The sequence below is a fragment of the Taudactylus pleione genome, unplaced genomic scaffold (genome assembly GCF_031769625.1).
Source record: "Taudactylus pleione unplaced genomic scaffold, aTauple2 ptg000319l, whole genome shotgun sequence".
NCBI classification, from domain to species: domain Eukaryota; kingdom Metazoa; phylum Chordata; class Amphibia; order Anura; family Myobatrachidae; genus Taudactylus; species Taudactylus pleione.
Window position 1 is genome coordinate 1,632,921 of NW_028284720.1, and position 26,016 is coordinate 1,658,936.

At 43.1% G+C, this 26,016-nt stretch overlaps 1 protein-coding gene across 1 annotated transcript in view; it reads left to right on the top strand.

Moving 5' to 3' along the window:
* Window positions 1-26,016, top strand: part of LOC148509558 (vomeronasal type-2 receptor 26-like) — a 35,185-nt gene that overhangs the window by 3,601 nt on the left and 5,568 nt on the right. Inside the window, exons 2-3 of the mRNA XM_088442961.1 lie at window positions 4,611-4,673; window positions 7,280-7,507. Of these exons, the coding sequence (XP_088299087.1) occupies window positions 4,611-4,673; window positions 7,280-7,507 (291 nt within the window). The remainder of the gene's footprint in view (window positions 1-4,610; window positions 4,674-7,279; window positions 7,508-26,016) is intronic.

Here is a 26,016-nt window from a genome sequence, read left to right on the forward strand (position 1 = left end):
TGCACAGTTTAACAAAACAATCACTTTAACAACAGGGACTGCCAAATGTGGCTTAAGTGATTTGTTTGTTTGGGCTTCCACAAAACAAGCTACCAATGGACAGCAGACATTGCTGGCAATAAGCTCTCCATGCACAAACTGGCTTTATAGAGGCAAGATGTTGTCGCCATCATCATCCAGTGTGTACATAATTTTCACACAATATTAACTCGTCTCCGCTCAAATTTACCATTACAGCCTTAGGTGCCTCTGTGATTTTTGGATGTAATTGGCAGTAAAAGGTCTTCCTTGTGAAATTTGTAGTTAATTTTGATGAAAATAATCTTTTCCACATTTTGAGGAAGTAGCCTCCTATGCCCGGCTGTGCTGAAAACACACTGGAGGGTGGGCAGCTCAAGTAAAGCAAAGCCAGTTTGTGCAAGGGCCTCCAAATTGCCTTTCTTTCCTTCCAGTAGTGAAACGGACCGTCTAACATGCCTATTTGGACACTAATATTAAAATAGTCCTCAACTAGATGGAGTCTCGGTAGAGGTATCATTAATTGTAGGCAACTCTTTTAGGCCCGATCAGATGTCAAAACTTAGTTGTGTTGACTCATTTGCATCACCAGTGGGTCATTTTTTGGGAAAGTTTTGTTTTTCCTTGCAGCCGCACTTGCTGGTTGAAACTGAAGGAGGAGCCATTGCTGCATCACGTGCTGCTTGAGCTGGCAATTTCTTTACCAACAGCTCTTTGCATCTCTTCAGATCTTTACCAACTGGGAAGAAATACACAATGTATTACTTAAACCTAGGATCCAGCATGGTCCCCAAAATGTATTGATCAAAGGAATTGACAACCCTTGGATCCTGGTAAATCAAATAACGGACTTGATCTACAAGTCTGACATACTTAGCATAATCGTTTCATTTCAGCTCCTCCTTTAGTTGATCAAGCTGCTTTTCCAACAGTCTAATTAGGGGAATTACCTGACTCAAGCTGGCAGTGTCTGAACTCAATTCAGAGGAGACTACTTTGAAGGCTTTCGGCACTTTGCACAACATGGAAAGTATTTTCCACAGAGCTTGTGTAAGGTACATCCCCCCTCCTCTTCCTATATCAGTTTGTTGTTTAGCTTTGGCTGGCTTTTTGCTGTTCCTCCATCCGCTGAAGCATATAAAGGGTGGAGTTCCACCTTGTAACTACCTATTGCTTCAGCTGGTGACAGGAAAAATTCAACATTTCTTGCAGTTGCTGCAATCTTCTACATGCACCTGCTGAATGATGAATTTTCAGAAATGTTGAGGGCCACAGAGTGCATTTCCTGAATGGCTCTGTCATTTAAAAAAAAAATTGCACCAGCAAGTTGATTGTGTGATAAAAACATGGTATGTGTTGGATTTCACCCTTCTGTAATGCTCTTGCAATATTGGTGGCATTGTAAGAAATCACAAATCCCAAGAAGAATACAAGCGGGGTAAGCCATTTTGCAATAATTAGTTTTTCTAAGAAGTTGTCAGTGGTATGCTACTGCTGCTGTTGGTGGCACTGAAGCCAATACACCCACCCGGTTGCTGTTCCAGTCATGTCATCTTATGTTTGTCCTTTCCACATATCTTTGGTTAAGTGGCACTTTGGAAGACAATAATTAAGTTCTTTTAAACATCCCTGTACAGGTTGGGGATTGCTTTTCTAGTGAAGTAGAACCTAAATGGGTTTTGGTAGTGTGCCAAAGCACATCAATTAATTGTCTAAAACCCACTGCACTAATGGCAGATATTGAACGCACATCTAATACCAGCTTAGATGTTATGACATCAGTTATCCACTGTACAACTGTGTGATAGCTGTCACTTTCATACTTGCTCCCCTTTGCAAAGGATTGTTTCACAGTCAATTGTTTTTTAGAACTATTTCTAGTAGTCTGCCTGGTCCCCTTCTGGGATGAAGTTCCACTCCCAGCAACAGCAAGTGCAGCGCTCAAGGATTCTTCTGAGGAACCCAATATAGGGGATGACTGAGTTAGCCTAATCAAATTGGATGCAGGACTACTTCCGATCATGATTGAGGATATTGTTGATGAAGGTGTTGGTGGTGAAGATAATAGATAGACTATTATCATTATGACTGGTAGCACTGGCAGCACCTTCAGCCCTAGTATGTGGCTCCTGCTCTGTTCTCAACTGATTCTACTCCATATCAACAAACATGAATGAAGTGGGTTACAGAACACATGTCAATTTGTACCAATTTTAAATATTACACTGTGGTATCAATGACCTACAGTGTTACAAGATTTTTTTATGAATAAGTAAAGCATAAAACCAATGCACTAACCACTTACAGTGTCACAAGATTGTTTAATAGTAAAACAATGTGCTACAACTCAGTGTCACAATACATTTATGAATAAGAAAAGAATAAGACACTGCGCTATCACTTACAGTGTCACAATATTTTATATGAATAAGAAAATAATAACACATTGTGCTACCACTTTCAGTGTCACAAGATAGTTTATGATAAAAAAAACTGTGCTACCACTCACAGTGTCACAAGATTTTTTATGAATAAAAAAATAATAATACACTGTGCTACCACTTACAGTGTCACAATATTTTTTATGAATAAAAAAAGTATAACACACTACACTACCACTTACAGTGTCACAAGATTTTATATGAGTAAAACACTGTACTACCACTTAGTGTCAGGATATTTTTTATGAATAAAAAAATAATAACACACTGTGCTACCACTTATAGTGTCACAATATTTTTTATTAATAATAAAATAATAACGCACTTGCTAGCACTTACATAGTCAATAGATTTTTTAAGAGTAAAACACTGTGCTACCATTTACAGTGTTACAATATTTTTATGAATACACTGCAATACCACTTACATTGACTCACAATACGTTTTGACTATTATACTGCGTTTCCACTTACAGTATAAAATTATTTTTATAAATACATTGTGCTATCACTTATACTGTCAAAATATGTGTTGAATATTACACTGCGTTTCCACTTACAGTGTCTCAATAATTTTTATGAATACACTGCGCTATCCCTTACAGTGTCACACAATATGTGTTGAATATTACACTGCATTTCCGCATTTATTATTATTATTATTATTATCCTTTATTTATATGGCGCCACAAGTGTTCCGCAACGCCTTACATAGTACATAGAACTAATAAGTGAACAAGAAACAAGTAACTTGCAGTACATTACAGTGGAGGACAAGGACACGACTTATATACATTGCTGAAATAGTGATTAAAGCACTCACAATAAGCTGCCAGGAATTTGCAGTCCCGTGTTAGGTGCCCTAATGTGGAGTAGAGAGTAGAAGAAAGTGTAAAGAGAATCACATGAGGGAAGAGGTCCCTGCTCATGAGAGCTTACATTCTAAGGGCCACTTAGTGTCACAATAGATGAATATTACACTGCGGTCAGACCGGCAGCGACACAGTAAAAAAAAAAAGTAATATACAGTAGTACACTGGGGTACAGCACAAAAAAATATATTATTTAGTAGGGATGTGCAGGCTCGGATAGGTTCAATTTTGCACGTTGAGTTCGGATTTTTCAATACGTCATCTTACATGGACGAACATCATCATTCCTTGACTTTTGTCCAGGAATGATGATGTTCGTCCATGTAAGATGACGTTTTGCCTTTTTCTGAGTTCCGTTTTTTTTTTAGGGAAAAATCCGAACTCAACGTGCAAACTCGAACCTATCCGAGCCAGCACATCCCTATTATTTAGTTTATATTAGCTTTTAATTTATTTTACAGTGGACACCCTTGGACAAACAGAGCATAACTCAGTGGAAACAGCAGCACCTGCCCTGGATGGACACAGCAGCACTTGGATGGACACAGCAGCCCTGCCCCAGGTGGAAACAGCAACCCCTGGATGGACACAGCAGCCACTGTGACTGGATGGACACAGCAGCCCCTAGATGGACACAGCAACCCCTGGATGGACACAGCAGCCTCTGTCCCCGGATGGATACAGCAGCCCCTGTCCTGGATAGACACAGCACCCTTGGACAGACATCACCCCTGTACAGACACAGCACCAATATAGTACACTGGGGTACAGCAGACAAACATATATTATTTAGCTTTTATTAGCTTATACTTTGTTTTACACTTGGCACCCTTGCAAGGAGATAGCACACCTGGATGTACACAGCAACCCCTGGATGGACACAGAAGCCCCTGCCCTGTATGGACACAGCAGCCCCTGGATAGACATAGAAGCCACTTCCCATGGATGGACACAGCTGCCCCTGGATGGACATAGCAGACTCTGTCCCTGGAAGGACACAGCAGCACTGCCCCTGGACAGACACAACATTCATAATAGACACAGTACAATGGGACAGACACAGCACTCCTGGACAGACACAGCACCCGTACATAGACACAGCACCCCTGGATAGAAACAGAACCACTGGCAGACACAGAACCACTAGACAGACAAAGCACGTCTGCTCAATTCACTCTCCACGGCCAGAGGAAAATGGTACCGATGACCGGGAACTTCTTATAGTATCCAAAACCCACGAGAATCCAACATGGAGATGACAATATTTTCCCTTGTTTTAGGATCTGAGTCTTGTGGGAAAACCCAAGAAGAACTCGGATACTAGCCCGGATGGTGAAGTTTGGGTGGGTCAGATTCTCATCTCTAATTAATGATTGCTATCTATTTTATTGAGATAATACTCAAAGTGCATGAATGTTCTGATATATGTTATATAAAGGTTATTTACATATTATATTTTATTATTGGCATCTTGATATTCATTTTTGTCATGTCAAGTTTTTATAGGATAATTGTGAAATATTAGTTCATCACCATTTGTGTGTATATATTGATAGTAGATGATAGAACTATGAGCCATGAACAGTTTTTATCTATAGTCACCGATAAGGTAAAATGATGTGCTCCATCTGTTTGTGCTTAACAGTGGCGGACTGGGCTGGGGGGCAGGGTGCCATCTGCCCACCGGGCCAGTACGAATTTACTGTTTTGGGGCCACCAGTTGTGTTAGGCACCCCGGATCAGTGTCGGATCCAGGCGGTGCAATGTCATTTCTGACACTTTTTATTTTTTTAAACCTAAACGGAGAACAGAGTCAGCTTGGCACTGAAGTGGGCCGCAGCGGTATTGACGGCGTTACTAATATTGAGTCGGGCTGACTCATACGCTGCAACCGGCCATGGACTGTATCTAAGGAGCAGGAGAAGGTTGTCCGGCTGTAGCAGAGGAAGATGACCCCTCCTGTTTACTGTCCTCCGCTTAAGCTCCTCCTCTCTGATGCTGCTAATTGACGGGGCTCCGACGTCACAATCTAGTGACCGGCCCCAGCGCGAAGAGGTTCAGAGGGGCAATAAAAATTTCAGGATCCCAGCTGAAATTGTCCGGTGCGGATGCCCCTGTGTAACCACGCAACTATTAGAAGCCACACTAGTCACCACACTGCCACCACGGTCACCTAGGAGAAACAGGAGGAGGTGAGAGTAAAACCATCTCTCTCTCTCCCTCTCCCTCTCCCCCTTTACCTGGCTCCTCTATTATCCCCTTTTTACCTACTCCATTCCCATCAATCCTATCTCTTTCCTTTTGGTATAATTGCACATTTTTTTTGGGGGGGGATGTTTAATATAGAGTGCCACTGGTGTTCATACATACATGAATGTATGTATGCATGATTATATATGAAATATATATTATGTGTGTGCATATATATATATATATATATATATATGTATATATATATATATATATTCACTAGTTATTGTTGTTGTTTTTTTTTTTTTAAAAGCCTGGGCCGCTTGCTTGTGTTGCCCCCAGGTAGAACGTTGCCAGCCAGCCCTTGCTGCTTAAGCATATATTGATTTATTAAAAGAGACATCTCCACCTCTCTGTGCAGTACAATGAGACATCTCCACCTCTCTGTGCAGTACAATGAGACATCAATGAGATTCCTGCGTACAGAGCAGAATTACAAGACATCTTATACCCATAAAGAGGGGTGTTCACATCTACAGTACATTACAATACAGATATATTATTGATTGATGTATAGTTATGGGAGTAACAATGGGGCAGATGTATGAAGCTCTGGAAAGTGATAAAGTGCAGAGTGATAAACGACCAACCAATCAGCTCACAACTGTCATGTTACAGGCTGTTTGAAAAATGACAGGTGGGAGCGGATTGGTTGGTCATTTATCACTCTGCACTTTATCACTTTCCAGAGCTTCATACATCTGCCCCAATGTACTGTATAGCCAAAAGGGTGGTTAATGGGACATATAAGTAAAATCAGAGTGACATCCAGCAGATAACATCATGTTAGTTCTTCACTAAAACAACTAAGAATTGGGCTTGGTATTTGTCTTGTCCCAGACTGAGAGACCCCATAAAGACGTACAGTAGGGCCTGATTCAGCATGCAATTGCAACTGAGTGCACAGAACGGCCAATGGTGCATATAGCAGGATAGCATTGTGATTGTATTGTGATCATGTAAGTACATAGAAAGCCATCACAGAGTGAGTGACAGGACATCAGCATTTGGGGGTGGTGACGGGGGATTTGTCTGATAATGCAGGCGTGCCAGTCTGTGTGAATGCCATTCCATTAGCATGCATAAATTAGCCACTGTGACGGCATATGCAGCCTGTGTACTCACTGTGTGCGATGAGACTTGTAATCTCTGAGACAGCTCAGACCTGCTGTAATTGTGCATGAGGGGATGATATGACTCAATGTTACCGATGTGTACGCAGGACTGCGAGGTATTACGGATGTGGGTAAGCGGTAGTAGGCGTCTCTATGCTGGCTGAGCGTCATTGTGTGTGATTACTGAGCTGCGATCACAATAGCAATCTGCGCTGAATCGAGCCCCTAGTTCAGGAAATTCTTTAGTGCTTAACAAATCATCATCCCTTTTATCACTGCAAGAGTTTAACTAAAGACAATTATTTTTAACAGAACTTATTAATTAATGAAGCAATACAGACACCATATTGATTTAAATTCAACATCACCCAATAAACTGAATAACATATTATAATTCCCTGCTAAGTCATTTTGCCCCTATGTATGTAGTAAGCCGTGCCTTTGGACAGAACATTCAGCAGATAATAAGTTACATGTATACTGTAGCAAAGCCTCTCATGGAAATGTCACAATTTCTCAAGCCGACCATTAATTCCATTATATGTGTTATTAGTTTTACACACTTTTTTATTTTCCTCTGATAGGGGCACTATATGAAGAATCTTCAGTTCACAGATCCCGCAGGAGAAGAGATTATCTTTAATGAGAGAGGAGAGTTTCCCATTAAGTGGTCTCTAGCAAACTTGGTCATTTACAAACTCAAGACTGAATATAAGTCTCATGTAAAGGTCTTGGCTGCCTTTGAAAAAACACTAGAAGACAATCGGATGCTCTCTATTGTACCAGGAGAAATCACATGGAAACAGGGAAAAGTAAGATATAGTTAAATATCTTGTATCGTATTGGAGATCAGCAGGTGTGTGATGTTAGATAAAAGTGTAAATGAGATAAAGAAATATAGGGCCTGATTCAGAGCCGTTCGCTATTTGCGGTCGTTCGTTCAAAAACAAGGGGTGGCTATTCAAATGATCCGTTCGCAAATTGCAGTCTGTTCACACCTCTAAGTCTGAACGAGCGAGCAAAACATATACGCTCGTTTATTTGATAAAAACGCCCCCTGGCCGCATGCACCATACGTCATGTCCGCTATTTATTAGATTAATCGAGTACATCGTACAGCGTATGAACTGCTCGCAATTCTTGTGGTTGGTGTTTTCAACCGCTATTTTGCGAGCAGTTCTGAGTTAAAAAAAACCAAGTGACGTGGTCAATGACGCTGCTGTATTAATTATGCACTCCCTTAAAATGCCCGTTTTGACCTTTAAGCACGCCTGCGAACTGATCTCCACTCCCCGTTTTCAAGCACCTTCCCCTGTTAACACCCACATACGCCTCATTCTGTCACTCAAAATAGCAGGCACTCGCTATATTGCGTACAAATGATTTTCGGCCGCACTGACTGGTTCGCGCATGCGTACTAAAAACCGTACGCATGCGCAGATGTGCGAACATCGCTCGGAACAAGCGTACTGCCGCTAGCGAGTGGCTCTGAATGAGGGCCATAGTCAGCAACTTCCTTCTGCTAAATTTGTTTTATCAGCAATAGAACAGCTTCCTATCTGAGTTCTGGGGGAGATAACTGCAAATGCGCTAACTATGGTACAGGTTCAGTATATTTGAGAATGAGAATGGTCAACATGTCAACAGATAATGCTAAATCTTTGGTGACAATACGGCAAATGTGTATTGTTGACAACATGGCATGCAACTTTGTGTACAATACAGTACGCCAGGCTTTGGCAGCGATCACACCATGCAATTCTATCGTGGGAGCATACAAGCTGCACACGGGGATTCACTGATGTGCGACTCATGTCATGCGTGCCACGGAAAATCGCAGAATTAGTGAATATGCAGCAGGACACATTTGCAACATGTCGACAAAATGTCAACATGGTGATAATGTTAATATGAAGTTTTTAGCCTAAACAAATCCATATCCTTAATCTTGCTAACCCTAATGCTAACCCTACCCATGATGTTAATCCTAACCCAAATGGTAATGCTAACCCTAATCCTAAATATTAATCCTATCCCAAATGGTAATGCTAACCCTAATCATAATGTTAATCCTAACCCAAATGGTAATGCTAACCCTAATCATAATGTTAATCCTAACCCAAATGGTAATGCTAACCCTACCCCTAATGTTAATCCTAACCAAAATGGTAATGCTAACCCTAATCCTAATGTTAATCCTGACCCAAATAGTAATGCTAACCCTAATCCTAATGTTAATCCTAATCCTAACCCAAATGGTTAATCCTAATCCTAATGTTAATCCTAACCCAAATGGTAATGCTAACCCTACCCCTAATGTTAATCCTAATCCAAATGGTAATGATAACCCTAATCCTATTTTTAATCCTAACCCAAATGGTAATGCTAACCCTAATCCTAATGTTAATCCTAACCCAAATGGTAATGCTAACCCTAAAACTAATGTTAATCCTAATCCAAATGGTAATGCTAACCCTAATCATATTGTTAATCTTAACCCACATGGTAATGCTATCCCTACCACCTACATTTTCACTCTATAAACATCATATGTTGACATATTGCAGCTGTTGTCATGTTAGATGTCAACATTTTAACCATATCAACATAATAACATTCAACAGTCTGGTGTCATCACCATAAATATACAAAAAAGTGAATGTAACACTCTGGCTGCATACCTGGTGCCCCTCCCCCCATATTTCCTCCTTTCACTTGTGCTCTCTGATTGGCTAGGAAGTGTGAGGGGTGTGTATAATTATGACTGAATGGGAAAAGGAGGGGGGAGAGCCAGTGATTTGGAGAAGATGGGAGTTGTGTTAGTGGGGGTAATAACTGCCCCCCCAATCCAGTTTCTGTTCTTGTGCTCCTTCAGTGCAGACTTTACTACTGCTTCCACTGTGAATCTGGGATATCCTTGTTACAATTCACCCTCCATATACCACACAGACATGCACACATGCACAAATACACTGGGAGCCTTCACTACCTTGTGCACAATGACACAGGGACTCCAATAAATGCTGTCATGTCTGTACACAAAGACACCTATGTCGTGCTGCTGGATCATGTATATCCAACCTGGGACTGCAGTAATGCTCCACAGCAAGACAACTGGAGATGTATATGGCAAATAAGGAGTAAAGAGGAATATACTGTATAAGGGGTTGTGACTGGGAAGTGGAGGTTGGGGTGACAGATAATTGCTGTCAGATGGTCTTGTCCACCTTCCTCTGGCTCAGGGGCTTTTCAGGAGGCACATGCACCCAAATGGGGGCGTGACCTCTTCTCCACAATGCCACGCTCTTTTGATGATGCCCTTTTGGAGGCATGGCCTCATGTCATGACCCTTGCCCCCCGTATTACTTCATACCTCTATGTGATTCTACTCACTGGCGAGTGCTATCCTGGCTGTTCTCATCAATATTTGCTGCATGACTGACACAACTAACAACACTAAAGCTCCTCTAATCAGATGACTGAGCAATTAGGTGTATGTAGCAGCACACAGCACCGAGCGAGGCATAAACTCTCTAATGGCCGAGAACACTCTACCTCCACACTCACACACACATGCACAGTCACACACTCACACACACAGTCACACACTCACACACACGCACAGTCACACACTCACACACACAAGCACACACAACACTGAGCGAGGCATAAACTCTCTAATGGCCGAGAACACTCTGCATCCACACTCACACACACAGTCACACACACAGTCACACACTCACACACACATGCACAGTCACACACTCACACACACACACAGTCACACACTCACACACACACACGCACAGTCACACACTCACACACACAAGCACACACAACACTGAGCGAGGCATTAACTCTCTAATGGCCGAGAACACTCTGCATCCACACTCACACACACAGTCACACACACAGTCACACACTCACACACACAGTGACACACACAGTCACACACTCACACACACAAGCACACACACAGTCACACACTCACACACACAGTCACACACACAATCACACACTCACACACAGTCACACACACAATCACACACACACACAGTGACACACACAGTCACACACTCACACACACAAGCACACACACAGTCACACACTCACACACACAAACTAAACTTCTAAATAAAATAACCCCACTGACAACAGGAAATGCAGGTGACAACTGGGAGAGATTTTTAATAATAGATTGGCAAATTCTTATTACTCTATTCCTATTTAAAACTAATGTTAAATCTAATGTATGGTGGCAGGTAAATAACGGCCTAGCATAATAAGCTAAATACTTGAAACAAATATAACATACATTTCCCTTGTGGGGAAAGACATCCAGACAATGAGACTCAGAGTCATCATCCGCTCAAACTTGAGAGGTGACCCTAAAACCCAGGCAATGGCTAAGGACCCACCTGGCTTGGTGGTCCCGTACCCTCTGATGTCCACACCTATCCTCTGCCAGGGTAGGCGTCACACTTCAGGGATGACACACAAAAAACCCCAACCTAACACCAGCCGTTTTGAACCCAACCACAACTCAGAAAACCCAAGCTGCCAAACAACCATAACCATCCATAACAACCAGCAAGCCAACACAGGGTGGGGTGGGCTGGGCAAGTTCAAACGAAGAAAGAGACCCTTTCTTCCACCACCTCCAGCACATCAACTAGAGCCCTCCCCCCAAACTACTGGCAACCAATCCTGTTGCCCTAACTAGCAAACTAAGATGCGAATAACCCTGTGTGTGCCATGTCAATGCAGAGTGTTCCAGCCTGGAGGTTTACGATACTCCAGTCATATGCCATGCACCTCTGTGTTCTTTCTAATCTATATGTAAGTGGTTTACCCTTTTCTCTATACCCAGTTATGCATGCGTGTGTCACTAGCTAAGCGTTTGTCAGTCCCATTTTATCTTGGTTAATGGGAATTAGTCATTAAAACGGCAGTAATGCTGTCAACATTTTGAATGTAGACAGAATATGTCAACAGGAGAATGCCGATCCAGTTGTTTTGTTATTTAAAGCATTTTCTCTGCATTATAACTTTAAACATGATGTTTTACAATAATTTTTAAAGTTGTAATGCTAACAAGGTTAAAATGATTTACATAACATAACGAGAATAGGTAAACAGCTGGTGCCAGACTAATTATCTACCTTGGTAATCTGCAGCCTCTATAATGGGGTAATTACCAATCCCCAGAAAGGAACCAAATAAATATAGAAAATAGAGGCGCTGATTGTCCAAAAAAATTTATATAAAACACAATTTTTAGATTGCAGCTATTACAATATCATTACCAGATGGCACAAATTAGAGGACTGCAATCGGGAAGCCTGCTGACATTATACCGACAGCCGGCTTCCCGACTGTCATATCCCGGTGAGGGTGAAATGCCGGGCATCTAGATGTAGACCCCGCTCATTTCACCGATGCTGGGAGACCAGCGCCCGGCATCCCGATTGAAGGGATGCCGGGCGCCACGAGCACACAGCCGCAGGGGGGAAGGGTTAGGTTTAGTGCACCTGGGGAGTACTTATGGTTAGGCACCCCCCTCGGGAGGGTAAGAGTTAGACTAGGGGGAGGGGGGTTAGGGTTAGGCGCCCTCCCGGGGGCCTTAGGTTTAGGCAGCAGGGAAGGGGGGGTTAGGGTTAGGCACTTACAGGGGGGATTAGGGTCAGACACTTGGGAGGAGGTTAGGTTTAGGCACCCCTAAGGAGGGTTAGGGTTAGGGGGGTTAGGTTAGTCATTACTTACCTTACGACGATCGGGATTTCCAGCGCTGTTGGGCTGCTGCTGCTGGGAATTGATGCAGCCGGTGGTATTTCATACCAATTCCAAATTAGATCATATAATGCACATAATTAATGCACATTTTATATTTGAGTATAACATTAAGCCTTAATATGCAATTTAATTAATCTCTGTTAATAAAACAGTTTAACAACACTATTGAAAACCTGATATCACTTATCAAACAGGTTCAGCCCTATATATGGCACTGGTGTTTTTTAGAACTTTATTATTGACTATCACTTAGAAAATAGACAGTTTAATCTCTACTTAGTATACTTTTTCATCAAGTTGTAATACTAACAGTAACACATTAAGAGGCATATTCAATTTGGGAGCGAAAAGTCCATGCTGGACTTTTCGCTCCACATCGGAGGTTTGAGTGGGGATAAAGTATCGGGCACGGGCCCGGTTATTCCCTCACTCAATTTAAAAGGTGCGGAAATGGGACCTGGCAAAAAACTGACTGGCAAAAAGTCCACTGAATTTTCAGGGAATCGATCCTGGCACACCGCAAAATATGTCCTGACATGGGGAATCACTATAGGTACCCCCGATTTGGCCTTCTGCATATTGTTGGGATTTTTAAATAGCTGCTTCAGGTGCATAATAGTGGCTATGAAGAAGTGGTGAAGAATAGCACTTTGTTTTTTTGGGGGGCAAAAATAACTATTCCCATCAATTTCAGGGTACATCAAAATGGGTGCAAACATATTTTTAAGTTCCTAAAGTGCAGTTTGAAAATTCTTCAAAGATGCAACTGCCGCTACTACCCGCATTCTTTTAAACACCTGCCGCATACTTGGAACCCCTCCCCTGAATTAATTTTGTTATTTAAAAACTTGTTCCCCCTATTTTTTTTAACCCCAAAATTATTATTTTTTTTTTTTGAGTGTACTTATTTTTTTAAAACTTTTTTTGACATATTTAGGGGCCATTCCCTTAAACCCCAATTCTGCACTTTTTTTCACCATGTAAAACATGGTGAAAACCTTTCGCTGTTTTTACAAAGACTTTTCTCACCGGCGAAAAGTCTTTGTAATTTAATACATGGATAATTGAAACATGCAAAAATTATGTAATCTGCGATAATTTATCGCTGATTCTGACTTTTTGCAGCCAAATTGAATACGGCCCTTAATAGTAGAACAATTCAATTATGTATCCCTTTGAATAAATGACTTTTCTCATATGCCACAAACAGTATTGCTCCAGCTGGTCAGTTCTTAATTAGGTTGAAGCAAGCAGTAGCAGAAAAAGAATCCTAATGGTGCATACACAGACAACGATTTTTTGAGTGATTATCGTTAAACGATATCATTTAACGATAATCGTTTGAAAAAATCGTTCACTTTCTGAGTCAAACGATAAACGATTATTGTTCATGCGCGTTCACGTTTGTAGTTTGTAGTTCAGTCAGACTTGTCAACTGAACGATTTTCATTAAGTTAATATGCAAAATTCGTTTGTAGTTCATAAAAATCGTTCATTACATTTAAATGAACATAGTAAATTAACAACTTTAGTAAACGATTTTAGATCATTTTTGCAAGGTAGAAAATCGTTTACTAAAATCGTTCATTAACTGAATCGTTGTGTGTGTATGCAGCTACAGTCTTATATTTAGATGTTTATATGCATCCAAATATAAGGTGATTTCCACATTTATCTATCAGCATTTATCTCCCAGTAATTCAGTCTTTTAATTTGAATGTAAATAGAAAAAGACAATGATAAAGTTCCTCTCTATTATATTCAATTGCCATTACTTAGTATCTCAGCAACTTACTGCCCATTAGTAATCCGTCCTCTGCATGTGGATCATAAATAAGTGCTTTAGTATCCAATGATCCAGTCCTCTGTGTGTCTGTAAGTAATCACAGGTCCTTATCCTCCCAGCTGCTGGCAGCGTCCCCAGTGTGCAGCTATATCCAGATCATCTCCTGACAGGTGCAAACAGACTCCCATGATATAGGACAGTGTCCCGGCTCACAGCACTTGTGGTTTGGAGCTGAAATCCTTTACGCGTTTCCCCGCCTACTATCATGTCAGCTGCTTCCTCAGAAGGTATCAGCCTCCTTCCCATGCTTTCCCAAAAAATCTGAAATGCAAAAGATTTATAACGTCTAATTATATTTTTAACCAAGGAATGGGAAATCTGAGTTCTTTGGGTGACCCAGATGGAGGTGAACGACACAAAACCTCTCTTTCTTTTTGAGGGCAAAAGTGAAAAGAGCTCAATCCCCCTAGTGGCAGGTAGCATAAGGCCCTGGGTTTACCAAAAAACAACCTCGCAGGGAGCGCTGCTGCTTCTGAAAATAGAACAGCCCTTTGGTAGACACTTGTCTACATAGTATGAACTGCCTACTTTAAAACACATATATCGAAACAAACAAAGATTTAGGGCAGTGATTTTCAACCGGTGTGCCACAAGCGGTTCCTAAGTGTGCCGCGAGAGAATCACTGCCCAGAGATGCCCCCCACAGCTTAACATTTAACCTTGTGCCCAGGCAGCACTGAGCTCTTCTGGGTGGCTCAGCAGCCGCCTGGGTCTTACCGATGGAGACATCATATGTCATGCTGCCGCGTTGCTGTCCCGCCTGCACCAACCATGGCTGATGAACCGAAGGTGTCAGGATCTGCACAGTAAAAGGGCATCTAGATGCTATCGGAGGACAGGGAGCTCCAGGTAGGGGGCAATGCATATCATTTTGCTGTCTGTGGGGGCCAATGTAATTGTGTTTTTATGTGGGGGCAATGTATATCATTTTGCTGTCTGTGGGGGCCAATGTAATTGTATTTTTTATGTGGGGGCAATGTATATCATTTTGCTGTCTGTGGGGGCCAATGTAATTGTGTTTTTTATGTGGGGGCAATGTATATTATTTTGCTGTCTGTGGGCGCCAATGTAATTGTGTTTTTATGTGGGGGCAATGTATAAAATGTTGCTGTCTGTGGGGGCCAATGTAATTGTGTTTTTATGTGGGGGCAATGTATATCATTTTGCTGTCTGTGTTGGCCAATGTAAATGTGTTTTTTATGTGGGGGCAATGTATATTATTTTGCTGTCTGTGTTGGCCAGTGTAATTGTGTTTTTTTATGTGGGGCCAATGTATATTATTTTGAGTTCTGAGGGGGATAGTGTGATTTTTTTTTTATCATTTGTGGGCCAGTGTGTTTTATTTTGCTGTCTGGGAGACCAGTGTATTATTTTGTATTCTGTTGAGGCCAGTGTGATTGTTTTTTTTTCAATGGCTGCCAATGTGTTTTATTTTTGTTTTATGTGGAGGCCAATGTGCTTAATTTTGTTTATTGGGGAGGCCACTGAATGTGTTTTTCCACCCGTGGGGGCCAATTTGAGTGTTTTTCTCCATGGGGGACAGATGGTGTGCCTTGGCAATTTTAAAATCTTGTTCGGTGTGCCGCGAGTTCAAAAAGGTTGAAAATCACTGATGTAGGGGAAGCAACCGGAAAGCAGACTCAATATCTATCTTTGCTAACAAAGCCCCTTTCCCGAAACCCTGTACGATACTAAAGGCATGCTCAAATGATTGGTAAGTGACTTTGCATTCCTCAAGATCTAAAGCATCATTCATCGAACCACCCTCCGGGTAAGACAGGTGCTGTATTAACCTAAATTTCCCCGGCTCCTTCTTTGGCACCACACCAAGGGGTGAAATGCAAAGATCCAAACTAACGGCTGTCTAAAACCCTCTTAGAAAACCTTGAAAAAAAAATCCTGCCTCCTCCTTAAGAGGATAACAGCTCAACTAATGTTCTAAGACATTAACATTAATTGGAGAGATAGCTTTACTTCTTAGTAGGGCGCTGGTCTCCCTTTCCTGCTGCATGACCCCCGGTTGACTTCCCAGCAAAGCATCCAGACATGTATATAGTGGCAGCTTGCATCTCTAGTGCACTGTGTTGTTAAATGCATAACACATTCCTCTTCCTGGTTTGTTAAATCCCGGTTTGGGCCAAAAGGGCTGCTTATGCTCCCCAGCCGCTTCAGCAGTGGGCCAAGCATGCTGCGTGACCTCCAACCACACCTCCACATCTTTGAACACAAAATTAAAAACTTTTTGACCGTCATCATTTTGCTTCCAGACATTAAAAAACCTGCCAGAAACATTAAAGCCTTGCACCAAATGCAAATATTTTAATGTATTCAAACACTCATCTGGTCGTGTTTCGATGTAACAAGCTGCAAACATGTAAATCCCAGATAGCTAATTCTGGTAACTCCTCCTAGTCTCTTCCGCTGCCGGGTTCCTCAGATTTCACCAAAATCAAATGCTTTGTTAGGATCATGAGTGATTGTGAACATGTTGAAGTATCAACCTTTTGTTATGTGCTCTCTAACCTTGGACCTAACCCCCCTCAAATTTGCAGTGTGGGAACAGTGAACTGCATCCCTTGACACATCTGGAGCTGAACTGGCTGCTACACTATCCACTCTTTTAGGTTTCTAGCCCATACCCTTTAGTTGCTGCATAAAGTATTTCATTAGTTTAAGTGGCTTTTCCGCGGAGCTGGAAGAATCAAAAAATTATTTTTAATGCAATAATGGAGTGCTAACATTAGCCAAAGTGTTCTAATCAACTGATCCTGATGTCAAAGGGACCATCAACCTGATGGCAGATGGAGAAGCCTGTCCCTCATGGCACGGTGCACCCACCGGACTTTGACACCTCGACCACTGATCCTCCACGACTATGGATGTGGATGTTGAAATACCCACTACCGTATGAACCAAAGGAACCTGCAAACTTGAAACATCTGCATTAGAGACAGCAACATCAAGCACACTAGCAGAAACTGGTGGTGCTGGCACAATCTGTGGCAATGGGGTGGCAGAGGGCAGTGGTGTTAATGCCTGCCTTGGAACAGGGGGCAATATTTGTGGAGGAGCCTGTGGAAGGGGGGGTGCCATTTGCTGTGTGCTTGCATGTCGACCAGGCACATATTGCACGTGCTGTGAATAAGGGTTAAGCAGTGCATGTGCAGTTATATAATGCTGCAAGAATTGTCCCGCTCCATGCACAAAGGGGAAATGCAAAACTGCTGAATAACTCCCACAAATTATAGTTGCAATCGCTGATGGCCCAACCCTTGGCTAAAATGAGGGGACCAATAGAAGGCTGGCATGGGCATACTGCCTGGTAGAACATTTAACACCTGCATCCCACCCTGAGTACCTGCTGCAACTGATGGAGGGGGAATCATGGGAGGGACAAAACTGGGAAAGAGCTCCCACTGAGTGGAGCAAAATTAATTTGTTAAAAAAGCCCCTGCCAGGTGAAGAATGGCAGCTGTATATCTGCCTAACCAAATGGCCTGTGGGAAAGGACTGTACACTGCTTTTGGGAGATTAATTTAACCCCCTGGCTCCTGGAACCATCAGGGGTGAATCTGATGAAGTTAGAACCTCCTCTTGCCTAAAATGGCACCTGCGACTTGGTGGGTGAGACTTGCTGCCGAGTTTGGCTGGTTGACACCTTCAGCGGTGCCCGGCAATGGTTGCGAGCAGGGGGGTTGCATAAACCATCTGCCGATCCCCTTGCCAGCCAGGCTTGCAGGCAGAAAGTAGAAGGGGATGGCTGGGGTTGTATATGACTCTCTGCAGCACTGCTACGGCTGACAAGGGGTGGGTGCCAGTGTGCGCTGAAAACAGGCATGCATCGTGGGTCGCAGAGGAAGCAAGAGTGACCATTAGAGGTGAATTATATATACAATGCATGGTCACCACTATGGGATTAATCCTGGCCCCCTCTTATGCAAATCTATACATGTGTTGCTATGAGAACACACATATTTTTCATAGATATGGTGACAAGATCATTATTGAGATTACATTGATGACCTCATCATCTTTTGGTGTGGCACTAGGGTTTGATGATATGGTTAGTGACCTGAATACCTTGGACAGCCCAATGTGCTTCACCACAATACTCTGCCTCATGCAATAAGCCATCATCTCGCAAGTCTGAAAGAAAGCTTGCATGTATCCCAATTTATGTGTGTTTTGCGTATTAACAGTTCCTCTGATACAATGGAACAACATATCATAGAGATGAGCGCAGGTTGTCTTTGCTGTAGAACACCTAGTGCCATCTGACAGCCAAATGGGAACGTTTGTTTACATGTGAGGTGGATTGACATCACTTCCGGTGGCGGATAGAAATTCCTGGCTATTGACACGTATAGGCTGCCTCTATGACACGCAGGATTGTGGGCACCTTCTTGGATTTATTCTATACCTATTCACATTAGCCGGTTTATATCTGCTATCCTTTACAATAAATATAGGGGTAAGACTTCAGTGTATGTTTAGTCACTGTTTTAGTTACCATTGTTTGTGCTTTGTAGTAATAATGAGCATTGGGAGTGGTTATTTCCAGCTCCAAACTTACTTAATTGGTTTGTGGGGTTAAGGGGTTTACCTTTGGTGTGCATTGTGCTATGTGGTGATGTTTTATGTGCAGTTGGTGCAGCTGTCCTGATGATGGTCCCTGTTAAGACTGTAATGTTAACTATCATTATGGTGATATTTTATGGAGTTTGTAATAAAGATGTGATCTTTCTCTTTACAACTACCTGGTGATTTCCATTTATTTTTGTATGTGGATACCTTTTTTGGATTCCTGAGGAGCACCGCCGCAATATAATTTTACAATTAAAGCTTGGAGTGTGGGCATAATATATATATATATATATATATATATATATATAAATATATATATATATATATATTTATATATATATATATATATAATATATATATATATATATATATATATATATATATATATATTTATATATATATATATGTATATGGAGTGGAGTGCTGCCAGCATCTACATATCTATCTATCTATCTATCTATCTATCTATCTATCTATCTATCTATCTATCTATCTATCTATCTATTTATCTATCTATACCATATATACAGTCAGGTGCATAAATATTGGGACATTGACAGAGTTTTCATATTTTGGCCTCTATTCACCACCACAATGGCTTTGAAGTGAAACAAACAAGATGTGCTTTAACTGCAGACTTTCAGATTTAATTTAAGGGTAATTACATCCAAATCAGGTGATGTGTAGGAATTACAACGGTTTCTATATGTGCCTCCCACTTTTTAAGGGACCAAAAGTAATGGGACTATCAACTCAAAAGCTATTTCATTGACAGGTGTGGGCTATTCCCTCATTATTTCATTATCAATTAAGCAGGTAAAAGGTCTGGAGTTGATTCTAGGTGTGACATTTACATTTGGAATCAGTTGCTATCAATGAAGCAAGCCATCAATAGGCTGAAAAATCAAAACAAACCCATCAGAGAGATAGCAAAAACATTAGGTGTGGCCAAATCAACTGTTTGGAAGATTCTTAAAATGAAAGAATGCACCGGAGAGCTCGGCAACACCAAAAGACCCGGAAGACCACGGAAAACAACTGTGGTGGATGACAGAAGAATTATTTCCCTGGTGAAGAAAAACCCCTTCACAACAGTTGGCTAAATCAAGAACACTCTCCAGGAGGTAGGTGTATATGTGTCAAAGTCAACAATCAAGAGAAGACTTTACAAGAGTGAATATAGAGGGTTCACCACAAGATGCAAACCATTGGTGAGCCACAAAAACAGTAAGACCAGATTAGAGTTTGCCAAACAACATCTAAATAAGCCATTACAGTTCTGGAACAACATCCTATGGACAGATGAGACAAAGATCAACTTGTACCAGAGTGATGGGTAGAGAAGAGTATGGAGAAGGAAAGGAACTGCTCATGATCCAAAACATACCACCTCATCAGTGAAGCATGGTGGTGGTAGTGTCATGGCATGGGCATGTATGGCTGCCAATGGAACTGGTTCCCTTGTATTTATTGATAATGTGACAGCTGACAAAAGCAGCAGAATTAATTCTGAAGTGTTTCGGGCAATATTATATGTTCATATTCAGTCAAATGCTTCAGAACTCATTGGACGGCGCTTCACAGTGCAGATGGACAATGACCCGAAGCATACTGCAAAAGCAACCAAAGAGTTTTTAAGGCTAAAAAGTAGAATGTTATGCACTGGCCAAGTCAATCCCACGACCTGAATCTGATTGAGCATGCATTTCACTTGATGAAGACAAAACTGAAGGGAAAATGCCCCAAGAACAAGCAGGAACTGAAGACATTTGCAGTAGGGGCCTGGCAGAACATCACCAGGGATGAAACCCAGCATCTGGCGATGTCTATGCGTTCCAGACTTCAGGCTGTAATTGCCTGCAAAGGATTTGCAACAAAGTATTAAAAAGTGAAAGTTAGATTTAGGATTGTTTAGTTTGTCCCATTACTTTTGGCCCCTTAAAAAGTGGGAGGCACATATAGAAACCATTGTAATTCATACACCGTTCTCCTGATTTGGATGTAATTACCCTCAAATTATATCTGAAAGTCTGCAGTTAAAGCACATCTTGTTAGTTTCATTTCAAAGTCATTGTGGTGGTGAATAGAGGCCAAAATATGAAAATTCTGTCAATGTCCCAATATTTATGCACCTAACTATATATGTATATATATTATAAGGGCACAGTCGTGACCTTATATTAAGGCTGCATATAAAATAATGGATTTCTCCATAGAGAATTCTGAAGGTGGGGCAGGGTGTTCAAGGGGCTACTCCTCAAAAGCTATAGGGGGTATGGGGATCAGAAATTCGGTATGGCCAGGTAGAACTGTCACTGGGTGCTGCATTCCAAATTTCAGGGAATAAACATAAAAAATTATGACATGGGAGTAATCTAAATGCTCCAACTGTGACTTTTTTCTGACATTCTCAATTAGAACAACTTTCCTGCTATATTCTATGGGGGTTATTTGGGAAGGCAAAACTCAGGGTAAGTGTGGAATTTAGACTTGGGGATTGTTTTATTAGGTAGCTATTGTGCCAGGGTACGTGCTTTAGGGGTTCAGGTTAATTATAAAGTGACAGTTCTTAAACAATTATCTCAAGAATGCGCCATTATAAAGAAAGGACATTTCAACTTGTTGCGCAGCCACAGTAGGAGCTTCCAGCAGGTGTAGTCATAGTGGCTTCACTTGAATGCAGCAAGAGGCTGTCATTTGGAGGCGGTAGTGGGCAAAGCAGCATCGGGGACATGGATGCGGTGGCGGGTACCTCTGCAGCGGCGGGTCGCGGTTGTTGGCGGGGGACGCGGGTGCTGGCGGCGGTGCGGGTGTTGACGGCGGAAGGTCCTGCGGTGGTGGCGGCAGTGGGTCGGGTGGCAGTGGAGGGTCCAGCGGTGGTGAGGGCATTGGGGGCGGGCCTGGACCGGAGAGGATTCAGACACCGGCAGCCATTTTGCCGAATACAGCAGCGGCACCAACTTAAAAAATGTCGCCTCAGTGCTATTTTTGAATTTCAAAGATGGCCGCCATTAGCCAATCACGGCTCGCGGCATCCATCTTTGAATTTTAAAATGGGTGCCGCTGCCATACTCGGCAGAATGACTGGTGGGGACTAGATCCTTTCAGATCCAGGCCCACCACCGACACCCGAACAGGCGCCGGTCCCGCAGCCGCCACCGATGATGACGCCGCGAGCCGTGATTGGCTCGCTATGGCAATCTTTGATTTTCAAAGATGGCCGCCACAAGCAATTATGACTTGTGACGTCATTGGAGGCAGCAGCACCTGCAGAGGACCATAGAAGCCCTGGGGAGGTGGCAACCACCCCCCAGGTGGTGACACCAGAAGCACTGGTGGGTGGGCACCCGCCAAGCAAAGACGCCGAAGCCCTGGTGGGTTAGCGCCCACCAGGCGGAGACGCCGAAGCCCTGGTGGGTTGGCGCCCGCCGGGCAAAGACACTGGAAGTCCTAGTTGGTGACGGCCATGCAAAATTGCTGACACAGGCTGCCACCTACTAAGTGAAGATTCCAGAAGCCCTGGCGGGTGGGCACCTGCCAGGCACAGATGCCGAAGCCCTGGCGAGCACCCACCAGGTGAAGATGCCGAAGCCCTCGTGGGTTGGCGCCAGCCAGGCAAAGACACTGGAAGTCCTATTGGGCATCGAATATGCAAAAGAGCTGACATAGGCTATTGCCTACTAGGTAAAGAGGCCGAAGCCCTGGCGGGTTGGCGCCCACTGGGTGAAGACACCATAAGTCTTAGTGGGCTTTGGCCATGCAAAAAAGCTGACACAGGCTGCTGCCCACAAGATGAAGAGCCCAAAACCCTGGTGGGTTGGTGCCCACCTGTCAAAGGCACAGGAAGTCCTAGTGGGTGGCAGCCATGCCAAAGAGCTGACACAGGCTGTCGCCCACTAGGTAAAGATGTGGAAGCCCTGGTGGGTTGCTGCCTGCCAGGCGAATACGCCGAAGCCTTTGGTGGGTTGGCATCCACCAGGTGAAGATGCCGAAGCCCTGGCAGGTTGGCGCCCACCAGGTGAATACACCAAAGTCATGGTGGGCTGGTGCTGGGATGGCGGCGGCCATGCAAATGAGCTTAAAGGCCGCCCTCCCCAGGTGAAGACCTGTAAAAATAAATATTACAATATTAAAGTGTGTTGTGTTATTTTAATCTTTTTTTACAGGTGGACTACAGGTGGCAGTGGGCCCTAATGCCCAGCATGCTGGTACTTGTGGTTTTCCAAGTACCAGCATGCATGGAGATGTGCTGGAACCACACAACAATGCACCACACAACACATTCAACCCAGCACCCACCACCCAGGGTTGCTGGGGATAGCCCGGGCTATCAGCCTGGGTCTGTGGTGCCCTGAGGAGGGGGACCCCTTTATTGAGGGGGTCCCCAGCTCCTCAGGGATCCATGGCCTGGACTGAATAGTGGTCAATGTTGTTGCTGCGTCTGGGGAGCCCAGTCAAAGGGCTCCCCTGGCTATGGCATCAGCCCCCCATTAGAAATAGTCTGGTGCTGGTCCTGGAGAATACAGGGGGACACTACTCATGTTTTTCCCTCTGTATTTCCATAACCAGACCTGGATCAGAGCCCAGTGCTGGTTGCAGAAGCCCTGGATGTGTGGCGACCACACAAAAGAGCTTACTGGCCACCACACTCCAGGTGAAGGTCTAAGTAAATAAAAGATTTAGAAGACTGTGTCTGTGTGTTTTATTTGAATATTTATTTTGCAGGGGTAAAATAGGTGCCAGCAGACCCTTAATACCCCGCCTGCTGGTACTTGTGGTTCTCCAAGTACCAGAATGTGGGGGAGGCCTCCTGGGACCTATAGTACTATTGCAAAAGACAATATTTATATTTCTTATGCACCACACTATACATTATCAACCCAGCACCCACTGCCCAGGGGTGCTGGGGATAGCCAAGGGCTATCAGCCTGTGCCTAGGGTGCCATGAGGAGGGGGACCCATTTATTGGGGGGGTCCTCAACTCCCCAGGGATCTCTGGCCAGGGCTGACTTGTGGTCAGGGGTGATGCTGTGGCTGGGGGTCCCCGGTGAAAGGGCTGCCCTGGCTGTGGAATCACTACCCCGCTAGACGGAGTCTGGTGCTGGTTTTGGGAAATACAGTGGGGCCCTAAGCATTTTCTCCCCCTGTATTTCCAGAACCAGGACTGGCTCAGAGCCCTGTGCTGGTTGTACTAAATACGGGGGACCCCATACGTCATTTGTACCCCATATTTTGGCAACCAGGACAGGTTCTCAAAAGCCTGGTGCTGGTTGTGCTCAATACAGGGGACCCCTACATCATTTGTCCCCTGTATTAAGCACAACCAGTACTGGGGCTCCAAAGCCCTGGGCTGGTTGTTTTCTGGGGGAGGGGCTATGCTTTATTTTTACACATTCATTTTTAACATAGATGCGTAGATCTCACTGCTGCATTCGTCCATCTGTGACTTATTGATTTGATTTTCTCAGGTGTATACACACTACCAGTGAGCCCTCTGTCTCCCACTGATGCTCCCTTTGCACTACACCGCTGTCACTGCTCTGCACCACTGCTGCTGCCATTACCCCACATGCCTACATCCGTCTCGCACTCTGCACCTCCCAAACCAACCTCCTGTGTGCTGTCCCCTCTTCTACCTGCATTAGAGTACCATTTTGTTGCCCTTTCCCCTGCAGGTGGCCTGGTTTCCTCATCCAAACCCTGATAGTTAATAAATTTTAAAAAAGCTATGACATTCCATAGACAAAAAACCTTACTGTTTCATATGTCCTATTAATGCTGCTTAGACATGATCTGAAAATTCACAAAACCTATTGATTTTCTGCCGCTCAAGCTTCAAAAAGCAATGAAATTACAATCATTAAGGCTGATGCCTTAATGGACATGTTCCTTGCGCAATATATATATATAATATATAATATATGGTATGCCATCACACCCTATGGTTAATGGCAGATTCAGCACTCTCACAGAATGAGATTGCTGTCACTCACAAAATAGTGGAGCTGCTAATTAACAGTAAGCCAGTAAGATTGTTTTGGTGATCAAATGGGAGGATTGTGGGCACTGATTGGGATGTGAGAGCCACATAACTGCTCAGACCTCAGTTGCATAGACTGCATGTGTGTATTCCAATGAGCACACAATTCTGTGAATTAGCAGCTCCACCATTTTGTGAGTGACAGCAATCTCATTCTGTGAGAGTGCTGAATCTGCCACTAACCACAGGGTGTGATGGCATAGCATATCTGTTTTGCACAAGGAATACGTCCATTAAGGCGTCAGCCTTCATGATCGTAATTTCATTGCTTTTTGAAGTTTGAGTGGCAGAAAATCAATAGGTTTTGTGAATTTTCAGATCATGTCTAAGCAGCTTAATGGGACATATGAAACCATAAGATTTTTTTGTCTATGGAATATATATATAACCAGCACTGCTCTGTTGTTACCGTGTAGGGGCTTTCTGCATTTACAGTATGTCTTATTTTGTCTGTATATTACCTTGTTTCTTCTACTACAGCCAATTATTCTGCATTCACAATAGTATTGTGTAAGTTCCTAGTGTGCTTAGTTTTAAGACCTGGCGGCATCCTTCACTCTAAGGCAGTGGTTTTCAAACTTGGTCCTCAGGACCCCACACAGGTCACATTTTCCAGGTCACCCAGCAGCTGCACAGGTGTATTCATTACTCACTGACACATTTTAATAGATCCACAGGTGGAGCTAGTTATTTCACTTGTGAGTCTGTTAGGAGACCTGGAAAACATGCACTGTTTGGGGTCCTGAGGACCGAGTTTGAGAACCTGTGCTCTAAGGTGACAATGGGTGACTGTTATAGGCAGAAGACCTATGTAGCATGAATGATAAGTAGCATGTTTCATAACACCCGATAAGACTCTCCTTAGGATATGAAATGCAAAGAGCTCCTTGCGAGCAAGTTGTCAACTAAACAAGGTATAAAGGTATATTGCTTCAATTTCAACTGCAAACAATGCTCTAATAGAAAACTAAACTATTCCAAGGGACTCACGGGTGATAATGATGAGTAAACTCAATGCAACAGAGTAAAAAAAAAGATAAAATCTGGTCAGACTTAAA